This window comes from Pongo abelii, chromosome 7 (assembly GCF_028885655.2).
Source record: "Pongo abelii isolate AG06213 chromosome 7, NHGRI_mPonAbe1-v2.0_pri, whole genome shotgun sequence".
NCBI lineage: Eukaryota > Metazoa > Chordata > Mammalia > Primates > Hominidae > Pongo > Pongo abelii.
Window position 1 is genome coordinate 106,699,537 of NC_071992.2, and position 13,501 is coordinate 106,713,037.

General features: G+C 33.9%; 1 protein-coding gene and 1 long non-coding RNA gene across 2 annotated transcripts in view; one reads left to right on the plus strand and one right to left on the minus strand.

Annotated features, from left to right (window-relative positions):
• Positions 1 to 13,501, plus strand: part of NECAB1 (N-terminal EF-hand calcium binding protein 1) — a 173,954-nt gene that overhangs the window by 21,972 nt on the left and 138,481 nt on the right. Inside the window, 1 exon segment of the mRNA NM_001133547.1 lies at positions 10,992 to 11,100. Within this exon segment, the coding sequence (NP_001127019.1) occupies positions 10,992 to 11,100 (109 nt within the window).
• The window catches only part of LOC134761954 (uncharacterized), a 58,876-nt gene that overhangs the window by 7,208 nt on the left and 38,167 nt on the right, over positions 1 to 13,501 (minus strand). The gene's annotated exons all lie outside the window — the stretch shown is intronic.

Here is a 13,501-nt window from a genome sequence, read left to right on the forward strand (position 1 = left end):
TCATCATGTTGCCCAGGCTGGTCTCAAACTCCTGGCCTCAAGTGATCCTTCTGCCTTGGCCTCCCAAACTAATTTTTCAGAAAAGTTTTTATTTTAAAAGTTTTAGATTTACAGAAAAATTGTGAAGCTAGTGTACAGAGTTCCCATATAACCCGAAACCAAGTTTCCCTTGTTATTAAACACACTATAATTAATTAATGTGGTACATTTGTTGTAATTGATAAATCTATGTTGATAAATTATTTGTCAACTAAAGTCCACACTTTGTTCAGATTTTTCTTAGTTTTTGCCTAATATTCTTTTTCTGTTCCAAGATCACATCAAAGATACTGAGACTGCATTAGTCATTATGTCTCCTTAAACTCCTCTTGGTTGAAACAGTTTCTCAGACTTTCTTTGATTTGATAATCTTGACAAGTTTCAAGGAGTACTAGGTCTGCTATTTTGTAGCATGCACTTCATTTGGGATTTGTCTGGTGTTTTTCTCTTAATTAGACTGGAATGATGTGTTTCAGAGAGAAAGACCACAAAGGTAAAATGCCATTATATCATATCAAGGATACATATGATCAATATGATTTAGGATGCGGATGTTGACATTGATCACCTGGCTGAGGTAGCATTTGTCAGCTTTCTCCACTGGAAAGTTTACTCTTTCACCTCTTTTCATACTTTACTCTGTAGGAAAGTCACTATGCCCAACCCACACCCAAGGAGAGGGGAGTTATGCTCTACCTCTTTGATGGCTGAGTATCTCCATGAATTATTTAGAATCCTTCTGCATGGGAGATTTGTCTATTCTCTTATTTATTTATTTAACATTTATTCACAACATTATGGACACATGGATATTTATTGTATACTTTAGATTATAATCCAATATTACTCAATTTGTTTTGTTCTTCAAATTTTCCCTCTTTGGCCATTGGGAGCTCCTTTAGTTGACTACTGTGTTCCTTTGACATACCCTCATAATTATGGGTGGGGGAGTTTTTACATTCTGGTATTAACAGATGCTTCAGGTTCATCTTTTATAATCTCTACTCCAGTCCTAGAAAAAATTATTTCTCTGAGGAACACAAGTCTTTTTTATTAGAGAATGTTATTAGAAACCAAGGTCTGGATAATTGTGCTCATTGTTACTGATGCGTCATCATTGCTTCTAAGCCCTTTCAGCTAAGAAGCAAGGAAATACATATGTGTATACTAACCTATGTATATGCTCATATCTATAAATATTCTGTATGTACCCATGGGTATCTATACTGAGCTAAACATGAGTTTATATTAATGTCTCAGACTCTAATCTATTACCACATGGATCATTCTAGACTCCTGTCTTTGCTTGTCCATATCCTCTTACTCAATAGTGAGAAAACTGGCTCCTAGCCTCAGCCACCTATTTACATAATTGTTTAATCCCAGTCTACATGTGTACCAGTATCAGAATGTTTAACTCGTATCCTATGGAAAACAGCTTCATCAACTACAGCACAGTCTTATATACAGTTTCTTTTGCCTTTAGCTTATAGGCTTCACTATTTTAGAGTTACTTAAGTTAGCACCACTCTCCCTCAATCCCTCCAGTGAGATTGTTTTGTACATTCCTAATACAGTTAAATTGTTTTGTCACATTCTGCATTCTATCCTGAGATTCCCTGAACTCTTATTTTTTAAGATTTTGCATGCATTAAAGTTCATTCTTTGCACAGTAAATTTCTATAGGTTTTGACAAATGCATGTTATATATCTATCATAGCATGTCATACAAAATAGTTTACCCACCGTCAAAAGTCCTCCGTGCTTGTCCTATTCAACCCTCCCTCCAACCTCCCCAAACTCCTGACAACCACTGATCTTTTTGGTATCTTTATAAATTTGCCCTTTCCAAAAGATCATAAAATTGGAATCATATAGTATGTAACATTTTCAGACTAGCTTCTTTCAGTTAGCAATATGGATTTAAGATTCATTCAAGTTTTTCCATGACTTCATAGCACAACTTTTTATCATTGTATAATATTTCATTGTGTGGATGTATCAAATTATTTTATCCATGCATCTACTTCAGTTGAGCTACTTCAGTAGAGACATGAATAAAATAATTTGTTTCCCATTTTTTGTGATTATGAATAAAGCTGTGATATACATTCACAGGCAGGTTTTTAAGTGGAAAAAATTTTCAAATGTTGGATAAACACCTAGGAATGTGATTGCTAGATAAGAATGTACCCAAATGTCTTCCAAAGTGGCTATATTATTTTGCTTTTCTACCAGTAATGAATGTTTCCATTGCTCCGCTTTCTAGCCAAAAATTGGTATTATCAGTTTTTTTCAGATTTTGTATCTCATTACTGTTTAAATTTTCAATTCCCTAATGACAATATGGAACATCTCAAATACTTGTTTGTCATCTGCATATCTTCTTTGGTATAGTGTCTATTTAGATCTTTTGCTGATTTTTAGTTGGCTTTTGTTTTCTTACTGTTGAGTTTTAAGAGTTCTTTGTATATTATGGATACAAGTCCTTATTCAGATATGTGTTTCGCAAATATTTTCTCCCAGACTGTGGCTTGTCTTTCACTCTCTTAACAGTTTCTCCTCCTCACAGAGCAAAAGTTTTTCATTTCAATGAAGTCCAATTTATTAATTTTTCTTTTATGATGTTATATCTAAAAGCTCATCATTCAAATCATGGTCACTTAGATTTTCTCCTAATTTTTAATTTTAAATGTAGGTCTAATATCCATTTGAAGTTAATTTTTGCTGTCTCAAAGGTGTTAGGTCTGTGTCTAGATTAAATTTTCTTACATGGATATCCAATGATTTATGCACTATTTGTTGAAAAGATGATCTATCCTTTCTTCATTGAAGTGCCTTTTCTCCTTTGTCAACAATCAGTTGACTATACTAGTGTGGGTATACTTCTGGACTCTGAATTCTGATCAGTTTATTTATGCGTGTATTGTTTTACAATACAACACTGGTTAAATTACTGTAGCTTTATAGTAAATCTTGCAATTGGGAAGTGTCTGTCCTCGAACTTTATTCTTCCTCTTCAGTATTGTGTTTCCTATTCTAGGTCTTTTTTGGAATCAGTTTTTAAACACCACAGAGTACTTTCCTGGGATTTTGGTTGAGGTAACATTGAATCAATAGATTAAGTTGGGAAGGATTGACATCTTAATGATATTGAGTTTCCAACCCGTGGACATAGAATATCTCCTTATTTACTTACTTAGATCCTATTTCATTTCTTTCATCAGAGTTTGGTAGAACCTTTACGATTTTGTTGGATCTGCACCAAACTATTTTTCAGCTTCGATTATAAATGGTGTTGTTTTAAATTTCTAATTCCAATTGCTTATTGCTGAAATAAGTAAAGCAATTGACTTTTGTGTATTAACCTTGTACCATATGACTTTGGTATATTTGATTTTTAACTCTAGGGTTTTTGTTTTATGTTTTGCTAATTCGGGAGATTTTCTACATTGATAATTATGTCATCGTGAAGAAATACAATTTTGTTTCTACCTTCCCAATCTATATAATATATAACCTTTATTTCTGCTTCTTGTCTTAGCAACAGGTAGGACTTCCTATATATTATTCAATAGGATTGGTGAAAAAGGATACTTCCTAGGATTTCTTCTCAATCTTAAGGAAAAAAACATCTGTTTTCCCACCATTAAGTATGATGTCAGCTATAGTTTTTTTGTAGTTTTTTTTTTTTTAATCAAGTTGGAGAAGTTTTTTTCTATTCCCAGTTTGCTGAGAGTTATTAATGGGTGTATGATTTTTCAAATGCATTTTCTTCATCAGTTGATATAATATGATTTTATCCTATTTAGCCTGTTGATTTTGTGGATTACATTGATTGATTCTTAAATATCAATTCAGCCTTCCATACCTGAATTAAATTCCACTTGATCTTGGTGTGTAATTTTTAAGCATTGTTGCATTTGATTTGCTAATATTTTGTTGAGAATTTTTGCATTTATGTTCATTAGCTATATTGCTCTGTTGTCTTCCTTTTTGTAACGTTTTTATTTGGTTTTGGTATTAGGCTAATGCTAGCTTCATAGAATGAATTAGGGAGTGTTATTTATGCTTCAGTTTTCTGAAAAAGATTATGGAGAATCGGTATCATTTTTTGCTTACATGTTTGGTAGAATTTACCAGCGAAACCATTTGGTCTGTGCTTTATTTTTTGTAAGGTTATTAATAACTGATTATTTAATATATATCAACCTACGGATATTAACTATTTCTCCTTGGCAGTTTTGTGTCTTTCAATGAATTGATCCATTTCAGGGAAATTATGAAATTATGGACACAGAGTTGTTCATAGTACTACTTTATTATCCTTTCAATGTTTGTGGGAACAACAATGATTAACTCTTCCTTCATTTTTGATATTGATAATGTGTGTTTTCTCTCATTTTTCTTGCTTAGGCTGGTTAGAGGTTTATCAAGTCTATCAATCTTTTAAATCATATTTTAGTTCTGTTTATTTTCTCCATTGTTTTCCTATTTTGAATTTCATTGATTTCTGCCCTAATTTTTATTATTTATTTTCTTCTGCTTATTTTGAATTAAATTATTTTTCTCTCTTTAGTGTCCTAAAGTTGAAGCTCAGATATTGATTTTGGATCTTTCTTCTTTTAACATTTCTTGCAGAGCAGTTCTGCTGACAATTAATTTTTTCAGTTTTATTTGTTTGAGAAGGACTTTATTTCACCATTACCTTTGAAGAGATTATCTAGATTGTGATGTTTTCTTTCAATACTTTAAATATTTCACTGCATATTCTTACTGCTTGCATTGTTTCTGACAAGAAGTCCACTGTAACTGCAATTCTTCTCCTTAGCCCTCTATAGCAGAGATGCTTGTTGTTTTCTTCTCCTTCTGTCTACATTTCCTCTTTGTCTTTGGTATGTTGCAGTTTGAATCTGATATACTCAGGTATGAGTTTGGTTTTGGGTGAGGGGATTTATCCTCTTTGGTACTCTCTGAGCTTCCTGGATCAGTGGTTTGGTTTCTGTCATGAATTTTGTCTTGGCCATTATTATTTGAAATATTTCTTTTGCCCTGTACTCTCTTTCTTCTTCTGGTATTCCAATTACATGTAACAGTTTTTGAAATTTCCCAGAGTTCTTGGATTTTTTTTTAATTCTCTTTTTGCTATGCATTGTTGTTTCAGAAAGTCAGTGTTTTAAAAGCATAATAATTTTAAATGCTCACAAAAACTAGATTAAAATTGTCACAGGGGAGGAGAAATACTGACATTTCTGTTTACCTATCCTCAAGTTCTTTCATTGTTTCTTCAGCTGTGTCAAGTCCACTGATAAGCCCAACAGAGGTATTCTTCATTTCTGTAACAGTTTTTATTTATTTCTAGTATTTTTTTTCATTCTTTGTTAGAATTTTTATCCATCTGTTTACATTACCCATCTGTCCTTCCATATTGTGTACTTTTTTCCAGTAGAGCCATATTAATCATAGTTATTTTAAATTTCTTGTTTCATAATTCTATGATTTGTGTCATATCTGAATCTGGTTCTAATGCATGTTTTGTCTCTTCAGACTGTGCTTTTCCTTGCACTTTAGCATGATTTGTGAATTTGTGTGTGTGTGAAAGCTAGGCATGATGTATCAGGAAATGGGAACTGAGATAAATAGGCCTCTAGTATGAGGATTTATGTCAATCTCACTAGGATGGGCTGTGTTTAATGTTTGCTCTAGTGGTAGGGCCAGAAGCTTCAAATTCCTTTTGTGTCTTTTTGGTTTTTCTGTTGACTCTGAGTTTCCCTAAGTACTCCCCCTCAAAAGGACTAAGTCTGGCAGCTCTTTCAGCTGCCATTCACCAATATCATACAGGAGTCCTTCTGTGGTGGTAAGGAGTGGGAAAGCAGACTTGATCTCTAAACTTATGATTAAATCTGAGTCTTTTTGTGGGCATGTGTGCCTGGGCTGACACCTTTGCAGGTGTTACTTAGCCGTCCATGCTCTTAGTTGAGGAAGAAAGGTTAGTATAAACTACAGTGAGAAAAATGCCCGTCCTCTCAGGTGGAACAGGGCTCTGGTAAAGTCTTTGACCTGGAGAGTAGACCTTTTTTTTATGGAGAACATTTGGGGTATATTTCTTGATAACTCTTCCCCTTCCCCTGCCAGAGCCACAAAGGAATCTTTCTTACCTCCTCACTGTGAGAAACTGGTGAAGTTTCTGGATGTAAAACCCACCAAAGTATGGAGGTTCCCCAAAGTCTGCACCCCCAGCAGTTTCTCCCTCTCATGCTCATCCACAATCAGCCTCCAGCAATTCATCAAAACTACCATTAAAGGGTCCCTCTCAGTTTATGGCTACAGTAGCTTCTGTTCCAAATAAGCAGATCTTAGCTGTGATTCTCTGCTTTTACCTGTCTTTCCAGATTTGGGGTAGCAGTTTACCCTGACTTCAGTTGTCCAATGAGTTGAAGAAAAGTCATTGAATTTCAGGTTTTTCAGCTTTTTGTTGTTTTAAGGACAGAAATGATGACATCTAAGGCTTAATGTTGGAGCTAAAATCAGAAGAGGTATTTTATTTTCATATATTGTTAGTAAGTTGTTTTAAAACAAATATATGACATGAAAAGGTCAGAATAGGAGTAATTAAATTTAGTAATAATTTCTATGAGTTCATTTTGTTCTAAGGATTCCATTATTATTATTGAACATGATGTTTTCATTTTGATAAACTACAATATTTAAAGTGTTCAAAAATGCTAAAGTAATACATAAGTGGAAAACCAGTGTTTTGAGAGCATAATCATTTTAAATGCTCACAAAAACAGGATTAAAATTGCTGTGGGGGAGGGGCAATACTCAGATCAGAGCTCTAGTTGTTGTCATGTTTGTGGATGTAGCTTGAAGGAGACATTAAGTTACTGTTTAAATAATCTTTTTATTTAAAAAAAAAAAACACTAGTTTTAAGATTTACAAACCTGATTACCTAAAAAAAAAATTTCTGTCATTAAACATACCTTAAATACCCATTTTATATGTGTACTCAATAAATATTTTTCAAGGAAGAGTAGAAAATGGAAATTAAAAACACATAAATGATCTTCACTTAGCAAGAGTGAACTAGTAAATCCATATCTACCATTGTTGAACTCTTACTATGTGCTAGGTGCTGTGTTAAGTGTTTTTTATATAGCCTTTATCTTAATCCTCTCAATAGCCAGGCATTTATGAAATCTGAAACTTAAAGGAGTTAGTTGGTACTTCCAAAGTTCTTTCTGGACCCTTTTCTTCCTTGTTGTAGGCATTCTCCCTGGGAGAACTCACTCACTTCTAAGTCAATTACTTGGTATTGGTAACTCCCAAGCATACACCTCAAGCCCCCATCCCCCATTGATTTTTCTAGACCCCTGTGATTCTACTACTGTGCACTAGATGCCTCTACTTACTCCACAGGTACCCCCAATCTCAACATATCCAGAAGAACACTCTTTAGCTCACTCCATGCTTTTGCTCAGTGTTCTCTCTAGCAATGAATGATGATACCATCCATCTGTTGCTCAGTTTGGAAAGCAAGTCTCATCCACAGTAAGGTTTCCAAAATATGACTGTGGCTCCTGAGCACTCTTGGGGTAAATTAAAAACTCTTTATCACAATTTTGATGGTTTCTCATGATATTTCCTCTTCATATTGAACTCTGACTCCTCCTTCTAGCTTCCAAATATATACCCTTTGGCTGAGTATACTGATTTTTCTTTTCAGTTTCCAACCCAAGTCTTTTCTTGCCTCTGAGCCTTGTCATTTGCATTCCCCCCGCCTGGAGTACTCTTTCTCTTTAAAGATCTTCCTTCACTAACCCCTATTTTTCATCTGTGTCTCATCACAAGTGCCACTTCTTCTGGGAAACCTTCCCTATCCCTTTATAGCTAGACTTTTTTTTTTTCTTTTTTCAAAATGCTCTCACATCGCCCTGTGTCTCGTAGAATCCCCCTTATTATATCGTACCATTTACTATGTCATAATTATAAGATCCATAAAAGCTTGTCTACCTATGTTCTTAATACAAAACACAGTTTTTTGGCACATACTAGGACCTTGATAAACATTTGATGAAACAGTGGATAAAGTGCTCTACTAGCAAATGGCAAAACGCGTTAAAAACTCAAGATTTTTTTTATCCCAAGACTGTGGTCTAAGCAACTGCACTCTGCTGCCTCCATCTCAAAAAATTATTGGAATTTGGAATATAAGGCCAGGATAATTTTTAAGTAAAGCAGAGGAGGGCCAACTATTTTCAGGATAAACTTGGACAACGCATGTAATTCCAATTGAAAAAGCTGAAAAACCTGTACCCTTTGGTGGTAAAAGTTCAAATTTATTACCATAGGAAATCAGACCTCACAAGATTTGGCTATTCTGTCAGCCAAACTAGTATAAATCAAAGGTTAACTCTGTTGCTCCATTTCAAAAGAAAATATCAACAGGAAAGTTGAAGTTTGAATAAAATGTTTCTAATACAAATATATAATTGCTTTATAAATACAGAATCATACTACAAGGGAATATTTTTCCCTTTCCTTTAAAAAATGTAATACTTTTGTTTAACATTAAGGCTCTAGTCTACAACTCTTCAAAAGTAACTCTTTGCAATTGCTTATTTAAAAGTGTGGCCACCTAAAGTGAAGTCTTTCAGGAATACTGCATGTGGTCACAACAGGTTTTCAAAGCATACTTTCCACTCTTCAAGCCAAGACTATAAGCTAATGCTTCCTTTTTCTTTTTATATATTTTTTTATAATAAGAGGGTTTTTTTCTCAATAAAAGGCTTTTAGCCCCAGAGAATCATCAGAGCACTTATTAATTGATGCTTTTATTTGATAGAATATACATTATTATTTTAAATCACTTACTTATCATAATTATAAAGCAGTATTACAGGGGCCCACCCTATCCACAGGGTGCACAGCAACCCGAGTGCAGTAATAGCCTGTTTCCACTCACCTGAGAAATATTAACCATTCACCAAGGAAAACATATTCCATCATCAATATATATGTATTACATTCACTACATATCATAGTGTTGGAGATGGAAATAGCAGGTCAATTTCTGTTTTTTCTTTTTTCTTTCTTTTATTTTTATTTTTTAAATAGTACATGAAAAGGTCTTTCTTTTTTGCTCTTTAACCTCAGTCTGATTTGTGTCCAGTTTTTCAACCTGGCAATATATTTTTCATCAAAGCAAGGAGATACACAGTAGAAACACCACACTATGTCTTGTCTAGCATATCCATCAGGTTACATGGGGCTAAGTTTAAAATAGTCATATGAGGCATAAAACTACCTCATTCAAAAACAGAAACACAAAATTAGGCAATTGATGAGCCTGGGGATTGAACTTCATTTTGCAATGGGTTGTTATGTCACCTGAATGGCTAAGCTGGGTTGGCCCAGGAGGACCCAGAAGATCAGGTCCCTGGATCTGTGCTTGATTCAGATCTGGATTTATTCTACCTCTAAGGCTGTGTCTGCCCAGCTAAATGTTGGCAAAAATTAACTGGAAAATTAGATTATTGTGCCTTTAGTGTTAAAAAGCAAAATGAAATACAATTTAAAACCTTCCCGGACTATTTATACTTATATTTTTTGCAAATAAGGATTTTTTTTAAATGTTGTGGTCTGTAAGTCCTTATTTGAAAAAAATAAGTAATTCTATGATTAGGCTTATTTTATCCTTTATAGTAAAAATTCAAATTTCTTGTCTACCCACCCCTCCATGCCCTCTGTGAGATTCTAATTCTCTGGTGGGGCCTAGGAATCTGCATTTCAGCAGTGCTCCAGGCAATGTGTGGGCCATATTTTGGGGAAACAAAACATTCTAGATGAATCTAAAGGAGTTCATTCTATTAAATCAAACATTCTTCTACTCAAAGACAAATTCCACTTTGTTCAGTATAGAGTTGTTGGTAGAACTACGTTATAGGAGTTTCATGACCCTGGACAAATTCCATCCTCCTTAAACCTCAGTTTTCTCATCGTAGATGGAAGGGATCTTACTATCATTTATAGTTATTTGGCAGCTTATCTGAGATAACTGAAAAACCAGCTCCCTGTACAGAGAGAAAGATGCTTCCCTCTCTTTTCTCGTCCATTCATTTCTCTAGGTTTGCTGCTGCTGCGTTTTGTACAAAATTTTTGCCTGTTATTAATGTGTTTCTTCCATCTCTGCTGATCTAGATTTTACCTGTTGTGCAAAGTCAGGGGTGAAGGCTGCTAAAACCCCTCAGGCCCTCAAGTGGAAAGAATCTTATATTACCCAAACTCCCATACAGTTAAAATATCTCTATCTCTTATTGCATTAACTGTATTCTACTGTATAAAATACTTATAATATCTGTATATATTATCTCTTTTATGATCTCTTTTATTCTATGTTATCTCTCTGACTGGGTTTCACCTTTGTGCCCTACAGTAAGTAAAATGTCTTTGGCTTTAAAGGTACTCACTGATTTAAAGGGCATAGGAATGGACATAGTTTGTTAGACTATAATAACAACTCTGATATACTTTTATTAAACACATCATATTTATCCTGCCATCTGCTAGGTCCTATATGTGTTTGGTACCATGAGGGTAAAACATCTAAATAATTGACTCTGTGTTGAGCTCTTTATCTGGTTATGTGGATATCTTTCTTGTATGGCCTGTTAAATGGTTCATTAAATGTTAAATGTTTGTCTTGTGAATAAATGAACCAAAAAATACCTAGAATCTTGTAGACTTATATTTTATTAGAGGGTACACATCTGTGCTCTATGTTATATAAAGATATATTAAATTATTTTTCTTTTTAACACCTTCAGCTGTTCTTTCTTTTTGAGTACACGTGTGTACATGAACAAGCGTTTGGGTAAAGTTTTATAAAGCAAAAGACAGAACAATCTACAAAATTATAATAATTTGTGTCTCTTTGTTCTTGCCATTTCAGATGATGGAAAATTATCCTTTGAAGAATTCAAAGCATATTTTGCAGATGGTGTTCTCAGTGGAGAAGAATTACACGAGCTCTTCCATACCATTGATACACATAATACTAAGTAAGAAACTTTTTTATCACTGGATTCCATAAGTGAGGCACAGAGAGCATGAATGCATTCATGTCCAGGAAGAAGAAAGGGAGGAACAATGTAGAGGGTATATTTTGCCATGTTTGCCTATGCTTAATTCTGAGATACCTCTTTAGGAATTAAAATTGCTCTGAAAAATTGAATTTGAATCAGAAAATAATGATCTTTTGTAGAAAGCTCCCCTGAAGTGTTTTTAGATTGTTCCCACTTTGCAGAATGTAAAACAAAAGTATAAATTATAAATAAATATAGTTCTGCCATTAATTTAAAAAGTAGAATTTTGCCTTGTTATTTAGGCTTAATCTCAATTTGCTTTGTTTAAAAATTATTCTTAGGCCATTCTTACCTTAACACAGTGAAAAGGAAGAATTGTAGCAGTTATCTGGACAATTCAGGTGTGCTGAATTCCCAATCACTGTTACCTGAGGACATAATTATCTCTGGAGAGCCAATGTATACGGTGATCCATTCTTTTACTTATTTTGCCTATATAGATCTCTCTTTTGTATTAGCATAACATTTCTGAAGTTTCTATTTATATTCTCACTATGCTTAAAAATATAAAATAATGAGGACTTTAGGGTATAGAGCAATAGAAATATGCTGCTTGTTTTGGGCAATTGAACCAAATCAGATTATTTGTGACAGTCACAATTTACAAAACCCTTATATGAGAAGCCACCATTTCAGCCATGTCTTCAGACCTATCAGTGTGTCCATTGCTTGAAAAATCGCTGTCTTGCCTTAGGCAAAGTGTTGAGATGGCTCCAGGCAGTGAGCCAAGATGCCAAGAAAATGCTCTTGGGCTACATCTATAAACAGACTTTTTTTTGAAGCTAACTATTAAGAAAAATTAAAAGATTAAATTCACTTTACTCAAGCAGTTGAATATTTTTTAAACAACCAATTTAGAAGTTTCTTGACTTCACTGGGGTTTCAAATTCTTCATCAAATGGCTTAAGTATTTTATTGACAAAAACAGTATTCATGGGTAACTATACTAACAATAACCCTAGCATATCAAGTCCATAGTAGGTATTGGTGGTACAACATGGAACCAGCTTACGGTTTTATGGAGAAATAGACCAATCAGCTGATCGTATCAATATAATTCATAAATGCTGTAATTGAACTATGTACAGGACACTTTTGGACCATAAGTCCCAAATGGGAGGAAATTTTAGCCCAATTTTGTAGGCTCAGGGAACATTTACAGGATCTGAGTCATTATGAGAGATTACAAATTCCTTAGGTAAAGAAAGGGGTGGGGAGAAGAATATTCTAATCAGAGGGAGAAGCATGAGAAAAGTCCTGTAAGAAGAAGGTGAAGAGCAGCAACAAGTAGTTTCTTACTACTAAAGTATCAGCTGGAAGGCTGAGAGTGAAAGATGAATCTGGAGAGGAAAGAAAGGACCAGACAAGATGGAATTTTCATTCTGTGTTTGCAAAAGTGCTTCAACTTTATCCTGAAGGCCAGGGAAAACTATTAAGGAACTTGAGCCAGGCTGCAACATCTTTATAGGTCATTGTGGATCTACTGAAGGACAGGCTTAAAGGGGTAATAGTTGACTCCTTAAATCGCTACTGGGGAAGAATGTTTATTCGTGAAAGAAAGAAAGCCATGTTGTACTTTACTGGGATATGATACTTTAAAGAATAAAAGAGCAGAGGCTCCCCTTGTGGCTTAGGTGTTGGTTGTTGAGATGCTAATGCTTTGTTATGTATGCTGATTATTTCTTCCTCCTTACAATTAGTATTGAAGTTTAAACAACATTTGGGTTTGGAATATTTATTGAAAGCCATAATAGTTCCAGAATTGGGTGTAATGAAGATTTTTAATATGTTACATTTAATTAATATTAATATTAATATTTATTCATATTAATGAAAAATAAAGTTTTCAATAGATCTTGTCAGCCTGTTTTGCTATTTTATTTATATAGTTATTAATTTGGATTACTTGGCATAGCTTTAAGACTACTAAATGTTGAAGAAGTATATGTAATGATTTATACAGTAAGTCTAAAGGAATAATTATTACTACCAGTTTCTCTCATATGCATTAGTAACAACAAGTGTTTTCTGATCATAATGATGTTCAACTTTAATTTGGAGCTAAAGTGTATATTAGGTAGAGACTTCTGAATTATATTCATGAAATTCCTTTTTTTTTTTTAAGAAGGGATATCAGTGTCAGTCTTTGATCTTTTACTGAGATTAATTCAAACGTTGGCACAGAAATTTTGGAGCTATATTTGAAGCAACTGATAACTTTTATCTTTGCATGATCCAAGTTTTAATTATTTTAACAAATGCACTATATATGCCAATTATTTTCTCCTTCCACTCACCTTCTAAGAAAATAAGTTTT